The 24,514-nt window shown below is 38.9% G+C and overlaps 1 protein-coding gene across 1 annotated transcript; it reads left to right on the top strand.

The window, feature by feature from the left end:
- Positions 1-858: 858 nt before the first annotated feature.
- On the top strand, positions 859-24,079 carry HTR7 (5-hydroxytryptamine receptor 7). The gene is made up of 2 exons (XM_008502015.2): positions 859-1,386; positions 23,220-24,079. The coding sequence occupies exons 1-2, from the start codon at positions 860-862 to the stop codon at positions 23,968-23,970; spliced, it is 1,278 nt and encodes a 425-aa protein (XP_008500237.2). The 5' UTR covers position 859; the 3' UTR covers positions 23,971-24,079.
- The last annotated feature ends 435 nt before the right edge of the window (positions 24,080-24,514 follow it).

The raw sequence follows: 24,514 nt of genomic DNA, 5'->3' as shown, positions 1-24,514 counted from the left end.
TTGAGCAACCTGATGTAGTGGGAGATGTCCTTGTCCATCGTGGGAGGTTGGAACAGATGATCTTTAAGGTCCCTTCCAACCCTAGCCATTCTCTGATTCTGTCAGCAGCAGTTGACCTGCCGGAACCGAATCTCTCAGCAGACACATTGTGATAGTAGGGACAGAGGCACTCCAGAACCAGGCGGTGCAGACGCCGCGCTGCACCCGAGAAAGCACACCGAGAGGCGGCCACCCACACCGGCTCAGCCGCCCTCGCTTCTGCTCGAGCCTCCTCCACCAGCGCGCAGCTTCTCTGGTGCGACCTATATATATATATATAATGTATAAATAGATACAGATCTACGTACTTAGGAGGGTTCCCGAATCGACCCTCGCTTGAAGGGACCGCGGAGGGTAAGCCGGAGCCCGAAGAGGCAGAGCAGAGGGGGTCTGCAGAAAGGGCGCTCCCCCCACCTGCCGCTCAGAAGGGGGGAGGTAGCGGGAGGCGGAGCGGCTCCCATCCCGTCCCCGCCGCCGTCGGATCAAAGCAGCCGTGGGCGGAAGCCGGCGGTGGGCGCGGGGGGTGGGAACCGCCCGCTACCCCCGCCCGCCTGCCCCTCTCTCTCCCCGCGGGCTTGCGGCGATGGCGCTGGACCCACCTCGCGGCCGCCCGGGAAACGCCGCCGGTCAGCCCCGCTGCTCCGCGGTAAGTTGAAGGCTGGGCCCGCCGGCCGGGCTCTCCGCCGGCTGCGAGGAGGCGGGCGGGGCCGGGTGCCCCAGGAGGAGCCCAAACACGAGCCCGAACACCACCCCGAGCGCTCCGAGTGGCGGGGAGAGCCGGCGAGCGGGCAGGGGGGCTTCATGGGCAGCTCACGCCAACATGGTCCTCGCCCTCAACGGCAGTCACCTCTACGGTAACCTCCGGCCCTTGGTCCTGGAGGAGCCGCGGGAGCTGAGCGGCGGTGGGATGATCGCCGGCTCCTGGCCCCCGCGCAGCCTGGCAAAGCTCGGCCCGTCGTCCCCCCCGTCGGCACTGCCCACGGCGAGCCCCCTCCCCGCCAACGACTCCCAGTGCGGGGAGCAGATCCTCAGCTACGGCAACGTGGAGAAAGTTGTCATCGGCGCCGTCCTCTCCCTCATCACCCTGCTGACCATCGCCGGCAATTGCCTGGTGGTCATCTCCGTCTGCTTCGTGAAGAAGCTGCGGCAGCCCTCCAACTATCTCATCGTCTCGCTGGCCCTGGCTGACCTCTCGGTGGCCTTAGCCGTCATGCCCTTCGTCAGCGTGACCGACCTCATCGGCGGCGAGTGGATCTTCGGGCGCTTCTTCTGCAACGTCTTCATCGCCATGGATGTCATGTGCTGCACGGCCTCCATCATGACTCTCTGCGTGATAAGTATCGACAGGTGAGACCCTCGGTCCGCTCTGCCCCTTCCCTCCCCCCCCCGACTCCCTCGCACCGCGGGGCCGGCACCGCGCCGGTGCCCGGGGACCCAGGACAGCGCCTGGCTCTGGGGTCCTGCCGGGACCGGGTACTCCGGGGTCTCTTCTGCCGCCTCCGGGAGCTGTAGACAACGTAAAAGCAGGGGAGGAGGCGAGAGAGCAAGCCTTGCAGCCTGAAGGAGCCGCGCGAAGCAGTGCGGGCTGCTCCCGCTGTCCCAGCCCAGGCTCCTAAGTTGTTCCTCTGGGTGACCTCCCTGCTCTCATCACAGAGTTAAAGTGTCAGAACAAAGCTGGAGCTAAACTGTATACGTTTACTGTGTCTCTTTAAAAATAAAGGGAGGCTAACAGCGGCTTTAAATTTTGCAGTATATGTCTTTAAACTGCTTTATACCACGTCTAGTTGTGAGCTGATTCTTCGAAGCTGGTGACAATGTAGCCTTGCTGAGTTCAGTCCAGTTTTATCATGTCAGAGAAGGGTCAGGAATTACAGCTGATTATTCTAGTACAACCCCAGAATAGCTCAATCGACTGACCAGTTTTTGACAAATAACCTTTTGTTTGAAGGAAAAGTTTTTTCAAATATTTGGTTGGTTTTTGTTTAATTTTCTTCTGCCTTGTTAAAAACCAAGCTATACTCATTGTCAGATAGCTTCCTAAAAAAGAGGCAGGCACTGAGGCAATAAAGAGGTCTATACAGACTGCAGAAGAGGATCTTTGGCATTTATTTCTAATGTCAAGACCATACCTAAGATATCACATTTGGCCATGCCTAAGCTCTCCTCTGCAGAGGGAGGCTAAGAGATGCCTTTATTCTGTGCGGGTCCCATTCTAAAACAAGAATCATAGTGTAACTTCCCTCTTCCACAGCTTGAAACCTATGCTGAGAATTTTAGCATCTAGAGGGAGACTCTTCTCAATACAACTCAACACAATCAGCAGAAATTGAAGAACTTCTGAACTAGACTAGATAATTGGTTTCTCAAGTCTGGTAGCTATCTGCAGCCTTGACTAAATGCTTCAAAAAGTTTTGGGGAAGAACTCTGCATTTGTGAATGAAAGAGTCTTGCAAAAGTTTCCCATGATATCCAAAGTTCATTTCACACCAAGGAGTGTCACAGTTTGTATTAATTAAAAAACTGTAATATCTGTGTAAGCATCCCCTGCTCCCTGTGACTTTTGTAATGGCTAGCAGTTAATCTGGATGCTGCAAAGCATCCTGTGGCAATGAAATCCAGACTCTGAATCACAGACTTTTGAAATTACAGACTTTGACTAAGTATCACAGTGTTTATTTTTTTTTCTGTTGCTGCCTTGAAAATTGCTATCTTTTGACTTAATTACAACGTTGTAAAAAAATATGGGTAGGCTTCTCCACCTTTCCACCATTATGCTCTGTTTTTCTATCCTACCTATTTTTAATATGGGTGATTTAATTTTTCTACTCTCTCCACATAAAGTCCTTCCCTTCTCTGATCATTCTTGATGTCCATGTCTGAACTCTCCCTCTCCATTTCTAATAACCATTTAAAGACAAGTTTTTTTTGTCTCTTGCTGTCTTCTTTCCATCCTCCCCTCCACTCCCTCCTCTTCCCAAAAGACCAGTAAGAGATATAGCCATGAAATTAGACCAGAAAATAGCCTATTATGAATGACTGGTTTTCATTAACAAGTGCTGGTTTAAAACAGAGTTAATCTCCTCTTGTTTTGCATTCCTACTTCTATCACTGAATGTTTATTGAACGTTATCTCTTCATAGTTCATTATACTGTTGTCTACTCTCTCCTTGAAATAAAAATTTTGTAAATCATATTGCTTTAGCCTCTGTCACCCAAATCGATTATATAGTAAGATTGGTGATATCATAAATAGAAGGAAACAAGCCAGCAATCCATTAGGATAATGTCTCTACCACTTGGCAATAAAAAATTTTTAAAATCCCCATAATTTTTAATTCTGTTTAAAAATAAATAATCTTATACTTTTTAACACTGCTCAGTTAGGATGAAGATTATCTTGGGATATTAATTAATATTTAAATAGTGAATTATGTACCAAAATATGCAAACCAGGGAGAAATGATGAAAATTAAATGGGAATGAGGGAATGTCATTAGTGTAGCATTGATTTTAGTGATGCCATCTTACCTCCAATTGTTCTTAAAGGTATGTAGTTCAGAAAGCCTTGAAAAATCAGAGAGATGTATCTCTGAAAAAATAAATACCTCCAGGTAAAGTATTGTATCTAGTACAGGAGCTTGCAAATCACATTATATGTTGTGCATTAGAGGGTCAGACCATTTTCACAAATGGGTTTAATGGAAACACTCAATGTTTTGTGTTATCTAGGAGGATAAGATCTCCAGAGGTAGACCCCTGATTATCTCAGTGCAAAGATAACACATACAGGATGAGCCAGGAAATTCAGAAACAGGGCAGAAGTGAATTAATTCCACCATGCTCCAACTTGGCCACAATCATCAGTGCCATTTAAATACCCCTAAACCTCATAACAAAATTAAATGGTTCTGGGTTCAGGTATGAGACATTTGTTTAGGGAGAAGGGTTATGATAGGTCAAAAATGTAAAAAAGGGAAAATTTTTATTAACTTTGAATTGCACTGCCACCTGGCTCTTTAAGACTGCTTAGGAAGCCTTGTAATGGTCCAGAAAAGTCTCTCATGGAGGGAAAGGTGAGGCTGTTCACAAGCAGTGCAGGGGAAGCAACTAAGCTGGGTATTTTAAACTTTTCATAGTTAAACCTCTAGATGCTTTCTGAAGCAGATGTGAGAATCAGTTGAAAGTAAATAGTAAATAGTATGTGAGGTTGTAAGGAGAGGTAATACTTTTTATTAGAAAAGTAAATATGTCTCGTAAAGAAGAGGCTTTGAGGCCTTTTCAAGTAGGATAAAATGAGTAAATCAAAGACTGTTTTTGATTTGTTTCTCTTGCACAAACGTACTACTCAGCTCATGCCACTTAGAGCCCTAAAATGCCAGCAGCTGGCAAGCCTATTGCTCACAGAGATATTTTGCTGCACAGCCCTGCAGCAGTAGATGCATTTTTCAGCTGAATTTATCAGTTGGATAACTCTGAAAGATGCAGATTAGCATGGAGTCTACAAATGGATTGGTTACATTGTGTTGAAAAAAAAAAAAAACATCCTTTTTTTGCGAGCTAAACACATCAAGTACTTCCCTTACTTTTTAAATTGCTTGTACTTTAAGTTTGATAAATATTAAGACTTTGCAATATGTGTTAGTATACTATTATGGGGATCACTAACTTTGTACAGGGTACACAAGAAAGAAGCTAGTCTGTAAAAGTAATTTTATGGACATTGCAGAATTTATTTCCACAAGGAAATACGTGGAAATAAATTTGTGTAAGTAATGATACAATGTCTGTAATGATACCACAATTTAGAGTATTAATATTGTTTTTCAGATGATATCTTTCCTTTTATTTCACAGTATGAAAGCCTCCACAGATCTTTATCAGAGTGACCTGAGATGAGCACGTTATTTTTGAGGTATCTTTATATTATTTAAGCCCCTGCTTTGGAAGAAAGCTTACAGACAGGTTTTTCAGAACTAAAACAGATGTGACAGAAGAATACTTATCCTTTATCAAATTTCATAAGTTTAAATGCGCAAGAGCACTTGATACTCAGATAATCAATACTAGAATATTACCTTTGCTGTACTCCCCATCCATGGTATGGGGAGGGACTGTGGAGAAAGGCAGAGGTTACAGAGACTTTGGCAGGATAATTGTGCCTCAATAAATAGTAGCCACCTTTAGTTTCTCTTAAGGCTCTACTTTTCTGGTTCTGAATATAATCAATTATAACACATTTAGGTTAATTTGCATTTAAGAGTGAGCAAACACTGGGAGTAAATTATGAGAGATGGATGCAAACCACATCTTGGAGGGTGAATGAACACAAAAAGGGAATTAATTGAATTTAGACTGATATTTTTTGCCTGCTGATTCATCATGTTCTTCTGACCCAAGATAGCTACAAAAATCTTGTTTTGGAGAGTATCCACTTGATAACTGCATCAGTAGCAATTTTGAATTCAATTTTTAAATAACTCTTTGGCTTAAAAAGTGATAAAGTAATGTAACTACTCAGATACCATTGATGGATTACAACACTTTCCACACACCCACACAAATAATGAAACAGTCTTGGGGGAGCATCTCCAGTCTGTATCTTAGCCAGCAATTCATGTGTATTCCAGACTTCCATTAAATTGATGAGGATTTAGTATTTGTATGCAAATAATACCAACGTTTGCTTTATTATCATTCCTGAGATTTTTCTACACAAGAATCTTTTCTCTCTCCCTCCTTGTTTGATATATTTTGCCATACTCCAAGTGGGTGTGAGTAGAATCATAGAATCTTCAAGGCTGGAAGAGACCTGTAAGATCATCAAGTCCAACCATCGAGTACTAATGATTCACCTTAGAATATCTCAGTTCCTAAGGTTCACTCCTTATGAGTGTCCTTAGTGCATATATGGAGACTGAGGAGCTTAGTGTCTCAAAGGAAGAACTTGGGACTAAATTTGGATAGACACTTAGTGCTTTAAATTAATCAAGAAGTCTAAATTCTGTATACATTCAAAACTGAAAACGTGACCTGAAAACCTTGCCAGCAATTTCCTAAGCCCACTGGCACCTAAGAGCCCTGTGTGGCTTCTTGCTCAGTATGAAACTCTTTCTACCTTGAGGCCACAGGTGGAAAAGGCTGTGCTCTGTCCTGCCAGCTTGTTCTGCTGATTGAGGATGGTAATGAAATTTGGACACTAGAGTGAAGAGAGTAGATGTGTTTTACTGTTGGTAACCAAACAAAACAGAAAACACACAATAAGAAAAATAAGAGAGCAAAGCACTCAAAGCAAATAAACAGAGAAAATTCAAAGTAATGCATCAAATCATTACTACATAGGAGGAAAGATAGTGATTAAGAGAGATACATCACCACTTGCACATGTTATCATCATGCAGATCTGTAGTTGCTGAGGAGCTCCAGTTGCAGCGAGGATTTGTAGAACCCTTCCCGGCAAGTGGGAAAATCCTACATGGTGCATCCACCTGTAGGTGAGGCATCCAAAGTCGTTGGAAGAAGGTCCAGCCTTATATTCTTAAAAAGCAGCAAATCAGAATGATTTGCATATTTTGCTATGCAGAACTATCTGGTTTATGCCCCCAACAAACCAACAATAAGACTTGGCCAGAGTCCAGGATGTGGGTGGTAGGATTTCCTAAAATATTGTCTCCAGATTTCAAGTCAGTAAAAAATTATATTTTGAGATGGTGAGTTGCTCGGCATCAGCATAACTATTGGTTATAATCAATACAATATCTACTGATACAAAGGTTATAGGTTATTAGTATAAAACACACCTATTCATCTATAGGTCAACTCTGGCTTGGTCCTGTTGTCCAAGCCTTAGCACTACACAGCTCTGCTCAGTTCCTTCAGAAAATATGTGTGGAATATGTATGTAGTGATAGGTATCAAAAATCCTGTATGTAATATATTTTGGATCTCGAATAAATATAGCACCTACATGCAGTGCTCCCTGTGAGATCTTGTTCAGTTTATCACAGGTTTGTGAAAAGCAGAAATCTATTTACACAGAAATAACTAAGGGATCAAGAAAAGCCTAAAAGAAACTATAGGAAAAGTATGTGATGGAGTTACTGCAGAAAAAAGTGCAGGGATCAATGCAGGAGCTAACCACCAGCATCATCACAAGAACCTTTCTTTCAGTTGTTCAACCTGATAAACATCCATACTCTTTTTGTGTCTGTAAATAACTTATCTGGTTTATGAAAGGTACAGATGGCACTGATATACTATAGTTTCCATTACAATGGAAAAAGATTTGGGTTTTTTCCTTTCCATGCAGTTTTTCTAATTTAGTCCACTTAAAAAACATTCCTTAAGATAATCTTTTGCTGAACACTTTTACAATCTATTTTTTTCATTGAAAATCTGTGTAACAAGTTTTTGCCCACAAATCCTGAGATAAAGTGGAATTGGAGGTGAGTTGCATTAAATAGTATAAAGCAGTCCAATGTGTATCTCTCACTAAGAACCAGCTCCAAAAGAATAAATGAAGCTGGGGTATTTTGCTGTACTATCATGATCACACCTAGGTACCTTTCTTGGCATCCTTAGGTATCTCTTTCCATATTATGTAGGCAGCCTGTAGAAGATCCAATTAGTTACACAGTAACCTATTCCTGGCCATATAAATTGTTTTTTTATGTCTTTTCAGAGATATGATGCTTTGTAATTGTACTGCCAGATGAGCAATAAGATAGATGTGTTTTTATCACACAGATAGGACTGTTTTGTGAAGACTTAACAACTCAGGAGTAAAGGGGATTTGTTTGCTCCTGAGATAAGCTGAAGCTTTGTCCTTCTGCAGTGGGAAAAGGTGTAGGATCTGCAGTTGGTGGAAATATGGCTTATGTACAGTCTTAGGGCTAATACATTAGAGTCTGACAAAGTTTGGGAAGCTAAAAGACAGAAAAAGTCGCCTTAGATTGATTGTTCTATTGCTGCTATAAACTGAATGTCTTTAAATGTTACTGAGAAGGAATCATGAAATGTGGAGATGCAAGATAATCTAGAGGTAGCAGTGAAAAATGTGACTGCAAATGGTAATGTTCCAAGATATGTAATGTATGGGGAATTATAGTTCGCTCAGAACCAGGAGATTTAAAATTATGCCACATTTATGTGAATACCTTTTCTTGAAATTGGCTGCTTGCCTTCTTCCCCCACATTTGAAACATATCTTGTGTTTGCTCCTACCAGGGTTTAACACTGGATGAGATTTTGGGGTCTCTAATTCTTGGAGGCTCATTCAGACATTTCAAAGGACCCTGATAGTCAGAGGTAAGGGAACATTAATGCAAATTTTTGACAACCAGGGGCTTCTGGAGACATTTAAAAAGTGATTTTCTTCCTGTCAGGGTCACAAAGACAGTTTACATAATTGAGGTTGGATTTCCTTCAGGATTCACTGGAAGAATTAAATTCTAGAAACACTCCTCTTTTGATCACTTTTGAAGGCAGCTTTCAGAAATATCTCCTAATATAAATAAGAAAAATACAAATACATACCATGGTCACATAATGATGTAGAGTAACTCGTGTATATTAGTATCAAACTATAATTTCCTGGAGTGTTTTTCTTGAACTGAATGCCTATCATAGAATGAAATACTAAAGTATTTGTAGTCATTTTATCATGTCTGAAGCAAAACTACTATATTGCTGATATATCTACTAAAACTACTATGTTGCTTGCACAGCCTTCTAGAGGATCAGAAATTAATAAAAGAACGATCTTTGACTTTTCTGGAATATTTTTTCCTGAAACCTATTTATAAAAAAAAAATCCCTGTAAATTATCCAAGGAGAATATCTTATTTCTTTAAAAACAATTCAGTATCGCTTTTAAAACCATTTTGAATTTGAAACATTTTATCAGACACATTTGTGGCAGCATTTGAAACAGAACATCCCATTTTATCTGCAGTTGGTATTGTACGTATGGAACTATCTTTCAGGTACACGTTTGATTTCTTTCTGTATATCACACAAAGATCCAGTCCCTTCTCTGTGGACTGAGAAATCTGAAAGAGGCAATGGACATTGTAAATCTTGCACGAACATTAAAAACTTTTGAGAAACAGCTGAGTATCCCAAGGTGCACTTATCATACAGCAAAGATTGGGCACTGAAATTACAAGTTCTGACATCTGAGTTTACAAAGCACAGGCACCATAGAGTAATGTTCACTGCAGCTTTGTTGTAATGGTCATTAAGGTGAGGATAGTATCTTTCAGCTGGAAAGCTTACAAGTTATAGTTTCCTGTGTTGCACCTAATAACCAATGATTTCTAAGTGATTAATTCATAATATATTTATTCCTATATATAAAGACTGCAAAACAGGTGATTTTTTTTTTTGAGCAAACTTTTATTAGAGATTTTAAGTTTTTTCTTTCCAAAAGACTCCAGTACTTACATATGTCCTAGGTAAAATTTGTTTCAATTGTTTGAACTAATGTAACAAATTTAAACAGTGAAGCATCTCTGATTTTTCTTTTTTTCCTTTATGTTTACTCAGGAGGCCTTAAATAGAACATCCAAATTATTTCATACATATGGATGGTACTGTGCATATTAACATGCATGCAAATCAGGTAGTGATCCACCTCTAACCATAAACAATTTTTGGGGTAAAATATGAAGAAGAATAAAATTACTAATAGTGCCAGTTGTTTGAATACTATGCAAAACTGAGATGTGAAGGGAAATGAAGTCAGTACTGCATATATTCTTTCTGTCTTTATCCTGGCCTTTCCTATCACATCATGAGCTAGCACAAGAGACTTTTGAGGGGGATTAGTATCATCATGAACAGCTATTTCATTGCAAAATGGTCATGAATGTTAAAAAAAAAAAAACGAACAACCAAAGCAACAGTGAGGACATTACAAAACTAACTTTATTTTAAAGCAGGAACTGGCATGGTCTCTTCTTAGAGGTACCTCGTGTACTGAAGAAAAAACTGTTTTTTTCCTGAATATGTAACAAGGAAATGGGTGGGATTTTTGGAAACTGTCAAAGGCCTGAAACCAAGGTTTTTAGCTTATGGAAGTGCTAGTTAAAAATATAACCACAAGGAAAGTAAGTTACACATTTTTGTTTGCAATTTTTTGAGTTCCTTAAAGGAAACTGTAGGAAGTGGAGGTAAAGCCATATGAAAAGTAACACATTTGTCACATTGAGAGTTATTTGTTCTGCAAAGTGTAGCAGGTAGGGGAGCAAGAGCAGCTTTCTACATATTAACAATGGTACTAAAACTGCTCAGGGATGAAGGGAGCCTGGGCAGAGTTTGCTGCATCTCATGTGCTGAGTTTTCTTCCACTGAAGAATACTGATCTGTAACCCTCCTGGCATTAGAATAATTTCTCATCGCTATACAAGTACCTGCAATCAGAGTTGTGGTCTATTGCTGCTGCAAATTACATTGAGTCACAGATACAGAGCTCTCTTTAAGTACGTTATTAATAAACTGTTTGCTTTTCATGAGAGATGGATTAGAAACTAGAGACAATGTATTTTAACATGTGGTTTGCAGATCTCCAGGGAGAGACACAAAGGTAACTCCAAAAACCACAAGTCTGTCAGTACTGTGTTTTACTAGTTAGAGGTCTGTTCTCCATACCAGAAAAGGATTTGCAAATCAAAGTAAAAGATTATACTGCCCTAGAAGATTTACACTAATAACAGGTATTTAGAATTGGCAGTAGGCAAAAAATCAGAACATGGAAATGGAAGGCATGATCACAGATAACAGAAGTATATGCTATTATCTAAACTTACTGTAGAATTTGCTACCTGACTGTCATCATGGACACAAACTACAAAAACATGCTGTGATTGTCGTGAAATATTCCAAATAGGCAGAGCCATTTGCCAGAATAATTGTCTGTAAAAGTTCTCTATGTGATTTGTTAAATTTTATTTGCCACAGAAGTCAAACATTTAAAATTGTTTGAAATACTAATTCCTGAACAAAATCAGAGTATGTTGTCTGTCCACAAAGTAGTGCAAAGTATTTATATGCGTGACCCAAACCAGCTTCTGATAAGATGCAAAGCTTTTCTTTTATAGTCTAATAAGATGTTATGATGCTAAAAATAAAACAGCTTTGGCTCTAAAGACTTAATTTTCAAATTGTTATATACTGCAGTTTCCCTTTTATCTTAAGAATCTGCATTTGGAGACCCACTTCTTAGCAAATGCAGTTTTAGCAACTATACCACTTGTATTCTCTCAAGAATCTATTGTCCCATAACAGAAAATGATTTCTGCTAAATGAGTTTGGTCATCAGCAGGACACGAGCTCCTTTTTTTTGAAAATAACTAAAATTAAATTAGTATAGTGGTCTGTTTGTCTGTGAATTAAGCAACATAAGAAGGAGCTTAACATTTCCAAAGCCTGTTACTTAACATGAAGCTTCTACACTGCTGCCTAGATGTTGTGATGAAGGGATTAAATATCCCAAATATTTGTGATTAAATATCCCAAAGTCCTGCAGTTTGCAGTGACTTCCATAAGGTGTCCATAGGCTGTGGTGATTCATCCCACACTGATGCCAAAGTTCTCATCCTAAATTCAAATGCGTGTCTGAAGTTGTTAGCCTTGCTGTGAGAACTGATGTTGTTGGAATAAAATACCTTAGGTATTTTAGTCTTTATTCACACAAAGTTGATGCCACCGTGCCTCAGAAGAACCTTAGAGTTGCCAAGTTGCTACTGAGAAAAGCAAAGGAAAGACATACTGAGAGACAAGAAGGGCTTCTTTCTGCTGATCCCACTTCTTTTCACTGCTTTCATGCCTGGTTAGCACCTGTAAAATGAGCAAGGAAGAGAGTTCTGAGATCCTTGATACTCTCCAGATCCCACTGTCTTTAAAGACTTTGGAGGAGGGAGATGGTCTATCATCAGCTGCATCTATTTTCTATTTTAGCATAAAGCTAAAATGTCCCAGATGTTGCTGAAGGAGAATGATACACTGTGATGGCAGCCTGTTGTGGACAGGCCATTGTTCAGCAAGACAAAGAGGACGCATTGTCCTGGCTCATCTTTTTCCAGGTTTTTCTCTCTAGAGCTCTCTAGGCTTACTTGGAGTTCGTTTGCAAAAGCAGCCCTAGTCACATCCAAATGGGGAGTATGAACTTCTGATTTTGATGAAAATTATTACAGAAGCAGCAAACTGGAAAAAATCTGTTCTCCATGGAACCGGCAGCCTGACGGGTGTGGAGCAATACCCAGGAGGCTCAAAGTTTGATTACAATGGAGACTGACCAAACCAATAAAAAGCAGTGTCAATGTGGCCACTACTTTCTTCATTCTCAAAACTGCTTATAAAAAATTGATACATACTTTGATAGATGAACTACTAAATACTGTAGCTGTGAAGGACTGAGCACACAGTTTTACCCACCGCAATTTTGGTTTTGCTGCAGTTATTTTTCATCACTAGGTATTTCTCCCCTTCAACATTTTCCTTCAGTTAAAGGGCACCTGGGGCTATGTATGTAAGGATTTTGGGTGATTGAAAAGGAAGAAATATTTGTAAAGTAATACTAAATTCCTACAAATGTTGTATTTCTAGATTATGGAGGAGACCTTGATCTGAACACTTTGTTTATTGAAATTAAATTTCAAAATATCACTGAATAAGACATTTTCTGAGGAAAATGACAGCAGGCAGGAGGATTACACGTGAAGAGAGAACTTGGTATGTGGTGTGTAAGCATGCTGTAAATAAATATTTTAGTTAAAATGAGTGCTAAGAAAATAAGTGACCTATGATTGAGAGATGTGGTGGCTGCAGTGGATCTCATGTTCATTGACATGAAAGATGATTAGACATGATAACCTGATTCTGTACCACATACTGTACAGACAAGATACTGCCAAAATATCAAGGAATGGCAAATAAATGGCTGTTTGTGTAAATTACAGGCAGGGAATCACCTTAGTATCTTCTGATAAGTCCCTCTTCTGGAAGTTTCAGTTTGAAAGGACTGTGAATAGCAGTATTCTAAAAGCTTCTTGAATTGCAGATACACAGTTGGATCTAACCTCCTGACTTCCTTGCTTGATACTTTCCCTTCATGCTCTGCTCACTCCAGCCTACTGCCTTCCCTTCCAAAAAAGGTTAAGATTTCTTCCTGTAATAGGTCCTATTCATATTAGTAGATGAGACATGATGCTACAGTTGCAGAGAAGCAACTGTAGAGTCTGCATCTTTTAAAAGCTACTGGTACTGTAGGGGATCAGAATAGAATATTTTATTACAAAGATATTTTATGAAATTGAAATGATTTTGCTAGAACTTTTTTTGTAAAGTAATACAGTTATTTTCTGGTTCAGTTTGTTTCCTTACATGTGAAAAGCAGGGTTCAGTGCACCTCTGCATTCTAACCAGTCAATTCAGAACTTAAAAAAACCAACAAAACTTTAGATTTTTCTTTAATACAGTTCTGAATGAAGGCCAATTTTAAAGTTTTCCTGAAATACAGTATGGTTATTTCCGTTCTTCACACAGCACTGATAGATACCTGTTGTTACATGGCTTTGAGCAAAGATAGCTTATTCTATCTTCTAGTGCTTTAACTAGAGTTGTACTTAGCTCTTTGCACTCTGTTGATTTATTGCAGACTCCCTGCCTCACATTTTTCTTAGTTTGGTTGTTGTTGGTTTTGGTTTTTTATAACAGACTCAGTCTTAGAAAAATTTTTTTGCTTTGTTTCTTGCTGTTCTCAAGTAAAGCATCACTGATCTAAGCTAGGGAGCCAGAATATATGGGTGTTTGAGGAAATCCAGTGACTTTTTTCATCTCAGACTTTTTTCAGAAACAGACTTACTTGGATCCTTTGGCTGCTTCAGTGCTGCAGTTACAATCCCAGCGTTTCAATTTCTCTCTTTTATTCTGAGTGGCTTTCCTTTTTTGTTTCAGACCTATTTGCATTGAGTTCCTTTGTGAAATGATCACACTAGTGAAAAGTGTATTTTATGCTAAACTACAATGATAATATTTTAAAATTATTTTTCAGAAAAGGAACAAAATTAAAACTCACTGTGCCCACATTCTAGGAACAGTAGGTACCTCTGGCTGACGTTTTCATAGGTAATATTACAATCAACCTGAGATGCTTTGCACATCCCAAAGTTTTAGAAATAAGACTTCTAATTAAATCTGCTTTAGAATTAGATTTTCCTGTGTACCTTACACAGGAGATTGATGTACTGTGGGGTTTTTCCTTCTGAGCTTGGGTAAAAAAGTTAAACTGGAGGTGAACATTAAAATTTTTATATACCAAACCCAGTGGAACATAACAAATCTTTGAGTAATTTTTGACAAATTCAGATCTGCCTTTAGGTCAGTACAGCTGTGAACAAAGTAAAAAATGTCTCAGCAGGTTAGTTCTGTGTTAAGGCTTTCCTGTAATCACTGCACAGGTGTTTGTTAGGGCTCTTGTGAAATTACTGTCAAGGAGAAACCAAGAGGAGAATTTGGACCAAGTCCTCCTGGTATTTTTCTTGTCTCTTCAGAAAGGGCAAGAAAAAGAATGATGAGGAAGGAAAAAGTATTCTTGAGGGTTTCTTTCATTAAGTACTTTGTCTGGAGATATATTTAAATTGTTTGTATTTAAGGAAGAGAGAGATGGGACTTATCAACATGTTTAAATAGCTATTCCCTGAAGATACTTTTTTTAACATAGTGGTATTATCAGTTCAGTGGGCTGTAATTTTTCATTTAATTCATCAGTAACACTGTGACAATTTCTGAAATGCTTCATTTAATTGTACTAAAGATATCAGTCATGATTTTCTAGTTAAGGTTGTAGGAGGCTTTAATTTTGAAACATTATAACTTTCAAAATAATTCCTTTTAAGATGATGTTTAGTGTCAATCCAAGCACGATTCAAGTGAAATTGGAGAAAATAACCTTAGCCATTTCTACTTTATGGGAGTCTGATGAGGGCTTTAATCTTTTAAAAACACAGTTTTCATAGCTCTGGAATCAAGCCCTCGCAACTGAAGATACAAAAGCAGCACAACAAGAATGGTTATAAAGCTAATGCACCAACCTGAGTTTGAATGACCCAGGGTCTTTAGGCTTATTCTGTCACTCTGGGCAGGCCACTTAAATGCATCTAAGGGGACAACCTGGTATGCTCAGGGCAAACCCTGATATTCCCATTCCTTTATGGCTCCAAGCAGAGCTCTCTGCAGCTCCCTGTGTGCTGAGGCTCTAGCAAGGGGACCAGGAGGCCTGGGTCTTACACCAGTGTGGTACCAGGGGACATTGCCAGAGCACTCAGCTGAGCACAGAGACTTGGGAATTCTGCATTTTGTGTTGTGGAGTCTGACAGAGCCGTACTGTTCTAGCAAGCTTTATCTAAAGGCCTGGGGTCCCATCTCCAGTTTGAGTCTCCACCACTCATCCTGAGGAACTGTCCAGGCTGCCTCAGCTGCATCCACACAGGAATCCTCCCACATGCATCTGCAGCCATGTCAGATCCCTCTCAGAAGGTGCTCCTGGAGTTTGCTCTGTTTTCAAGTTGTTTGTAACGTATAAATCCTTTGACACACTTTGCTGCCAGATACAGAGAGGTCATCTGGTGGGTGTGTGTGTGCACATGCCTGCACATCCGGGGTGGAGAAGATGGTAGGTGGATACACTGGCCAAAATATAGACACAGATTTTGTAATCTATCAATGTCTGCCTCATTGCTTACCTGGGGGTGTTTGTGCTAGTGTCTGGCAGAGTACATAACTGAGAGAAAACATTTCCAGCAGGTTGTCTTGGAGTCATGAGGGTTTGTCTTTTCCACAGGACAACACCAGGCAGGATATGGGAGAGGATATATTTATCTTTGCTTAAAGTTACTCTCCTGTACATCAAGGGCAAAGCAGCAAAATGAGCATTTTCCTTTCAGCAAATGCTGTATGGATTGCCTCTACCTATCAGCTTGTCAGCCTGGGTTGTCCTGGTGACATTCAACTCTTCTGGTTTTCTATACTGCTTAATGCCTAGGATCAAATTAAGCCCAGGGACTTGAACCTTATATTCAGTTATATAGGTGACTCAGGCCAGTGAACAAATGAATCATCTGAGGCTGTAAATCCTCTAATCATAAAGGCATTCAGCAAAAGATCATGGTTAATGCCCATCTTCTGATAGACTGTGTGACTGCCAGGAAGTCCAGGAGGAAGTCCATGAAAGTACAAGGAAGCTGAGAGAAATGTAAGAGAGAACAGAATCTTCTAGGCAAATAATACTCCTTTAGAATGGACAGATTTAGTTTTGATTGACTGAATCCCCCACACACACTCCCAGGAAAGCCTGCACTTCTTGAGGTCCATCAAAAATAAGCCCCCACAATGATTTTTCAGAAAAAGAAAAATTCAAGTCAGGGTGTTCGCTATGTAAAATGAAAGTATACTCACTCCTGTATTCAACATGTACCCACCCGAACTCTGGGAATGAATGTCTTCCTTGGTTAAGAGAATTTGTTTACAGGAAATACATTTAATTGAGAGCAAGAAAGCGAATAATAAAAAGTGTTGACCTTGCTGAAAGCAAAATAAATATTTCATTCTCCTTCTTACAGGTATCAAATGAAAGTATTAATATTTCAATAAGTATAATATTGAAATTGTATGAAACGTGATGCATAGGCATCTAAACCAATAGATACAATACAGATCTCTCATTTCACTGCATTCAACAATGAATGAGAAGGAAGAAGTAGAGCTTTAACCTTTTCTAATAAGTGCAATCAAGAACTGGAAGCTTGCCATTGTGCTAAGACTTTTTTATAAACTGTGTACTAATTCACTACATAGAAAAGATACAACATTTAAGTATATGGAGCACAAAACTGAATGAAGTCTTTTCTTCACTGAATAGTGGTTTGTTTCTTTTAGTTCTCCCATCTCACTCTAGCATAGAACAGTAACATTCAAGTTTTAGTGATATAATTCATATTCTCAAGGCTCTCATATATGCAATGAAATCACTTTCTTCACTCTGGTTTAGAGAAAGGTATTTATTTTACTCTGAAATACCCTTCTCTTCTGAGACAATAAGCTGGTAGTTATAATGATGTGATTGTGATGCCAGTCTGTATCACTGAGAGGCAGCTATCAGCACTGTCATACAATGATTAACAAAGTTACTTTTCACACTACAACACCACAGTCATGCAGTGTAATCCTTATGTGTCAGCACTTTTGTGTTTATATTTAAATTCCTTTACTTCCACCTCAATTACTTAAATATGTGGTAGGAATATTTCCCTGATCAGTTTGTATCCTGTATTTTATTTGAATGCAGGTCTATGGAAGAGAACATCTGTTACTTAGTGTAAATATCATATCAGAAAAGAGAACAATTTCTGTTGGGTGGTTTAATAGTAGCCATAACAGAAGCAATAGATTTTTATAGTTGTTTCAACTTATTAGTTTACATTTAACTTACTGGTTAGTGTATTGAAGCATAGAGAGGTGGGAAAAAAAACCAAAAACCAAATCTAGGTATAATATTTCTGAAATACAGGCAGCTTTTAGGAATGGCATTGTGCTCCTGGTCTTGTTAAATGTCTCTTAATGCTTCAGTAAACTAAACAGAAAAAAACGGGGGAGATCCTGAGAGCCAGCCACCAAAGATCAGTAGAAGATCAGCATGGTTCTTCAGAATTAGTTATTATTGCAGATGAATCATTAGACAGGATTGTATAGCTGCAGGCTGGCAAAGAAATGGAGATATACATTGAAGCAGGAAAGTTCCTGTACTAGAAGAAAAGCACAAAAACAAAGTACTAAGTATTTTTGTATCTTTGAAAGAAAACAGTTTTATGACTTTCTAAAAATAGGAAGAACTGAAAAAACCTCAGGTTAAGCTCAGTTTATAATTGAATGGTAAGTGAAAATTCCAGGTACAAGCAGATATAATAGGCACCCATATAATTTCTAGTGTTTCTATTCAATTCCAGAGTAATCCAGTCTGCTTCATAAAAGCAAAGTCAGTGAAAGATGCTAGGCTGATTCTGGAATAGCCATCTGTCAGATCAGGTCAGTGAATTCTGATAAATGTGTACTAATTAAAATGGAATTCTATCTGCTTATAAAGTACATGGAGACCAGAGACAAAGCAATTACATGTGTGTACTTCAAAAGTGATGTCATATGCACTCAATTTATTGCTGGGTTGGGCAAGAGGCTTCAAAACAGTTTTGATGCCTTAGCAGTTCAGTTTTCTATTACTCTGACTTTCTTTACAGTGAAAAGCAACTCCTGTTACTTTTTTCTTTAGTTTTAAGGCACATAACAATAAAGATTTTGGATTCAGGATCCCAGTTTCAACCAACCTATTACTATTTTGAAGTTGCCTTCCTGGCTGTTTCCAAAGCTGTAGGGACTAGGCCTATCTCAAAGTTTCCAACATAGCTGTGAACGATTCACCATTTTTACAGATTAAACATTACAGCTATATTTAGCTTTCTAAGACCAAACAGAAAGAAAAGGAAAGGAACTTCTTTACTGCTGAAAAAAATTAGGCTCATGCCATACCAAAAAAACCCCAAAAGAACGAAGAAGTCATGCCTTTTTATCTTGGAATGCTACTGTGCCTGGCACTGCTACTTTTTTCTTCTTTGATGGCAGAATTTATATCTTCTACATTTCTAGAATTAATAATCAATTCATCCACAAATGACGAGTAATTAATATGAAGGTGATGAGAAAAATCTTCCTGAGAAGTGCTTCTAGTAGATGGCTGTGTGAACCCTGTGGCAGCGAAGAGAAACCAAACTACTTCTTACAATTACCTAGATTGGAGAATGAAATAATATATTTACCAAAAAGAGACCAAGTGGAACCTTCTAATTTTTAGGTACAATAACATCTAGTGGGACACAATGGCAGTTCAGTTTCCAGTTTGATAACCTCTGGACAAGCAGTGATGTATGGCAGCCACCACAACAAGCACAAAGCTAAGACAAAAATGGGAAGAGGAATTACAAAGAGATGTAAAGTGATGTGCCAGAAACAGGCTCTGGGGTCAGGGGGTTTGTTCTGTCTACCATAGGCCATTCTACTTTCCATAGACATTACATTTTTTGCATTTGCTGTAGCATTTAATATATTGAGCACGCTGTAATACAAAATGTCTGCGTGACACAAAGTTCAAGTGACAATGGAGACTTTTAGCCCTGTAGAATAAAAACTATTCTGTGTGGTCATTGTAATGCATCAGTATCAAAAAGCTGGAATGAAAATAACCCACAAACTGACTGCTCTCATGAGAAGGTCTATACAGTTGTAATGGTTTTGCATTAAATTGTCTATAACAGTTTTCTGTCATTAAACTGTAAAAATTTGGAGGTACTGGGAAAGAACACGGGATCACAGGAAGCCAGATTTTTATTAAAAAAAAAAAAAATAAAGAACTTATTAGTTTACCTTTTCCATTGTTGGTACTTTGTGGGTGAATGTGGCTCAAGAAAGTCATTCACAGTAGGGGATGACAGCACCCCATGAAGGAGGGAGCTTTTTACCTCCCACCTACTTTTGAACAGAGCTCCAGAAAGAGGATGGAAAGTGATAATTTTTCCTCCCACAAGCTGGGGACCCCATGTGCAGCTCACACCTGAATGGGACTGTAGCACAGGAATTGATTTTTAATCCTCCAGTGAGGAAGAGGAGACACAAGAAGCCAACTTAAAATGAGGATATGCTCATATATTTACATATGTTTCTTTATAAAGAACTTTACCCCATCCCTCACCATTTGCCTCCTGTTTGCTCCATGTTGCCTGCTCTTATTTTGGGCTCTTTAAGCAAGAGGCTTTTCCAGATTCCAGTGATGCAGTACAAAAAATGTTCCCATCTTTTTGTTATTATATCCACCAGACACTGGTGCCAGAATGTCTCCACTAATTTTTCTCCACTCACCCAGCAGCCTTTCTTCTGAATGGCTGAATGGGAAATAACACGACCAGTTTCTAAGGAAAAAAAGGCCATCCATGCATCTGCAATACTGTGCTTTTGTGAACTAACCTAGATATAGTCCTCACTATGCTGGGTGTAATAGGGATAGATGCCCTGCCTGGCATAACCATATGGCCAAGAAACTTGGAGGAGGAAGAGTAAGAAATAACACTACCTTTCTTTTAGAGAACTGAGGCACAGTTTCTTCTTTATCAAAATGAACATCTGTGGCATGTAAAAGAATGAATCTCAGAATTACAAGTCTGAAACACTTCTTCCGTGTAGGGGGTAGCTAATACACATGAAATGGGCTTTGTAGGGAATTTGACTCCATCCTTCCCAGCAGAAATTACACAAGCTGCTAAATGTCTTTGAATTATATCTTAAGTTCATCTGATTTACCTTTATTCATATTTTTTGAACAGTAGTAATAAAAAATATAGCATTACAAAGCATATTTTTGCAATGAATTTGATACAATACTTTTGAAGTCCATTAATCTATTAAGTCTTGGACACTCTTTAGGGTATTAGACAACAGTAGGCATTTACACTATTTTAAACTTTCAAGTAAGTTTTCAAGGGTAATGGATTTCATCTATAGACATAAAAAGATAAAGTTCCTTCATGAATGCCTGCTGACTTATTTTCCATATCATACTACATTAAGCAAAATGCACAAGGCAGAAAAGATGGTGGGGTATTTTTATATTAATGGAAGCATTTTAATTTCAAATAGTATTTTAGAAGCTCAGATACCTTCCAAAGAAGTGGTGCCAGGGCAAAACTAATTAATTTTAATATTCAGTGTACTTCTGCTTTCATTATTCCTTTTGTATATTCTGATGCATGCAATACATCAGTAGGTACTCAGAATGTGCAGCCCACGGATCTGATTTTCACAGAAATCCAGTTTAAATTTTTTGGCTGCATAATAAAGCTCACCTCACAAGCATGTCATTAATGACTAATTGGGAAATAGCTAGGAAAAAAATACTTCAGGAAGGTCGACCAACTTTTAAAAACAGCACATTGTAAGTGTACAAAAGATGTACTTAACTCTTTTGTAGCTAAATTCTGCTGTTCTCAGACCAATTTTAAAGGTGCAGCACTGGTGTCCCAGAAGGGCTTCAGCTAATAACTTATCTTTGCTGCAGCTGCATTACTTAGAACAGGATGATATATCCCTTAGGTAGTTAAACTCTGGAACTTAACCACATTAACCCTGCTCTTGGAGTGCCTCAGAAAATTCTCAGCTCCTTGGGAGCACAGTTTTGGCCATGATGTTATAAATCAGAAATGTTTGTGGACTACAATATTGCCACAGCCAATGTAGAAGGTGCAATGACAGTATTCTAATCCTGACAGGTGCACAAAAAGCAGCCTTTTAAAGTAGCATGGTCCATGTATCACACTGCTCTAATCCCAGCCAATTCTAATACCTCTCAGCTCATGGCCCCACCAGGCACAGCTTCATCAGCAAAATGCTGGCCTGCTGCTATTTACTTGTGATGCTATCAAGAACAGGTTACAATAAACCAGTCCTGCCCTTTGTGTAACACTTGCCATAGCAGTAATATAAAATCAATGATGTTCTTGAGAGAGGTTGTTGTTACTCATCAGAGCAGATCATGAAATAAAGCTTCTTTATTCTTACAAAACTGTAACATAGTTGGGTTCTTGTATAAAGCAGCAAGCATAATTTACTGCAATGCAGTAAAATCAACAATGCAGTGTTCTGCAGAGCCAGGCAAATACTCATATTTGATTTGGTAGGTCAATAGAGAGAGAAAAAATGCACCAGAAAAAATACTTTCAATCTTGTTACTGTATTTCTTGTTTGTAATCCTCCCAAACCTTCACTGTGTGACTAAACACTAGTACCTCTTGAAACCAAAAACTGTACTGAAACCTGATTTGAAACACTTTCTGTTGGAGTAGCAAAGTGAATGATACTGATTTTTCAGAAAAAATATTTCCTTTTGGGGGAAAGAAAAAAGAAAACAAAATTTGAGATACCAATTAACTAATAGGCTAGTTTCTGTTCAGCAGAAACCAAATTTCAAAGCAAAAATATTAAATGTGAAAAAAGCATCCAATTCCATGTAAGAGAAACTTCCCATGGGTAGAGAGAAATAAAAAATCTGTAAAAGAGTACAAACACAGACCTGGATATTTCTGTCCAGCTATATAGGACAGTAGTGATTATTTTATATTATTTTTATTTAATTTATTTTTATTTTATTAGAAAAAATACATAGTTTAAGATGTCACAGCTTACGAAATGTAGTTGTTTTCAACAGGTTTAATTTTTTGCCTGTGAAAAACTTGACACATTATAAACAGTTTTCTTGTTTTGTTACAATTTGCCGTCTTAAACTTAGCTTCTAGTAAAAATATGTTTTTTTCACCAGGTCTTCTTGAGCTGATATGATAGATTGGTTTTTTGTTGAGTCAGAGTTTGGATGTTGAATAAATGTAATTTCTTTCTAATTGAATGTTGATTAAAATAATTATTGCAGTACTGAAATAGCTTGCTCTTGGCAGACATTTGCAGTTTGTTATTCCCATTTGAAACATGAAAAGACATGTCAGAAAGACAAATCATCATCTCAGTTTAGTGTCTGGGGTCTTGACAAGGTGCTGGTCCACCTTATCTAAACTGTGCTCCTACCTAGAAAGGTTAGATGAGATGATCCTTGAGGTCCCTTCCCACCTGGCATTTATGGTTCTGTGGTAACTGTTGAATGTGTAAGGAGGATGAATGAAGATGGATTCATGCTTGTTTTAACTGAACCATACACTCAAAAGAAGGTAGGTTTTGTAAAGTGAACATTCATCTACATTCTAAGATTTCATAAGCTAGCCAAATCAAATTTAGGTTTCAGAATTTTGTTAATAACAAAAAAATTATCTGTAAGCAGATTGCACTAAAATCTGAGTCCATTGTGACCAGTGGGAGATTTCCTTATAGAATAAAACAACCTTTTCCAGCGACTGCCAGCACTATAAATTTTCAAGTGGAAGACACATAACTTCACAGGTTTGAAATAAACGTGTAGAGACGACTGAAAAATGTAGAATGGAAGCCTTAGCCAAAGGTGTTTTGTTCTAGGGCAGGGTATGTGAAATAATTTTTATGAGTTAACCACTGCACTACATAGTAACTCTACATTATTGTTCTAGGTACCTGGGAATAACAAGACCTCTTACGTATCCTGTGAGGCAGAATGGGAAGTGTATGGCCAAAATGATCCTCTGCGTTTGGCTCTTATCTGCCTCTATCACTATACCCCCGCTCTTTGGTTGGGCTCAAAACGTAAATGATGAAAAGGTTTGTTTGATCAGTCAAGACTTTGGCTACACCATCTACTCTACGGCTGTTGCATTTTACATTCCAATGTCAGTGATGCTTTTCATGTACTATCAGATTTACAAGGCTGCCAAGAGGAGTGCTGCCAAACACAAGTTTGCAGGATTTCCCCGTCTTGAAGAAATGGAAGGGATTTCTATGAATGGAGTAGTAAAACTGCACAAAGAATCTGAAGAATGCACTCATTTTTCACGACTCCTAAAGCATGACAGGAGAAACATTTCCATCTTTAAAAGAGAACAGAAAGCTGCCACTACACTTGGGATTATTGTTGGGGCTTTCACTGTCTGCTGGCTGCCCTTCTTCCTCCTCTCAACTGCCAGGCCCTTCATCTGCGGTACAGCATGCAGCTGTATCCCACTGTGGGTTGAGAGAACATCTCTATGGTTGGGTTATGCAAACTCTCTCATTAATCCTTTTATATATGCCTTCTTCAATCGGGACTTGAGGACAACTTATCGCAACCTACTGCAATGCAAATACAGAAATATCAATCGGAAGCTGTCAGCTGCAGGGATGCATGAGGCTCTGAAGCTTGCAGAAAAGCCAGAACTTGTTCTGTAAGGTCACTCATTGTTTAGTGTGATAATTTATTGTTTTGTCATGTTAGGTTTTTGTCAACAAATCTGAAAGAAGTGTTAAGGGAGGAAGCAGGCTTCTTGAGCACAGTTAAGACAGTCATGCAGAAACTGGAGGGTAGCAAGGTTAATCCCTAAACAGCCCCCCAGTACTAGCAAGCCTGGAGAAACAAGAAGACCATTTAAGAAGGGTAAGAGGAAAACCAGGGAGGAAGAGTAAAATGGTAGTGGAGTTCCTAGTGAGGAAAGAGCAAAATTAGCATAACATATTTGTTCAACCCTTGGCCCAAAACAACTTTTCGTAGGTCTGAATGTTGGATGCATCTTGCATCCTAGAGATCTTTTGCTGTGATAAAGATCTGACAGTGGTGAAAGGTTCAGTATAATTCATTGCTTTGCACTTTGTTGTTATAATAATAATTCATTTGAGAAGAAGCTGGATCAGAGATCTTACATTGCTAAGAAATTCTCTTTATTACAAAAATGTATGTTCATTAAATATTAATTTACTGGGTTGCCTGGAAAGAAGC

This window comes from Calypte anna, chromosome 6, assembly GCF_003957555.1.
Source record: "Calypte anna isolate BGI_N300 chromosome 6, bCalAnn1_v1.p, whole genome shotgun sequence".
NCBI lineage: Eukaryota > Metazoa > Chordata > Aves > Apodiformes > Trochilidae > Calypte > Calypte anna.
The sequence above is the reverse complement of the archived record's forward strand: the minus strand, read 5'-3'. Positions and strand labels throughout refer to the sequence as shown.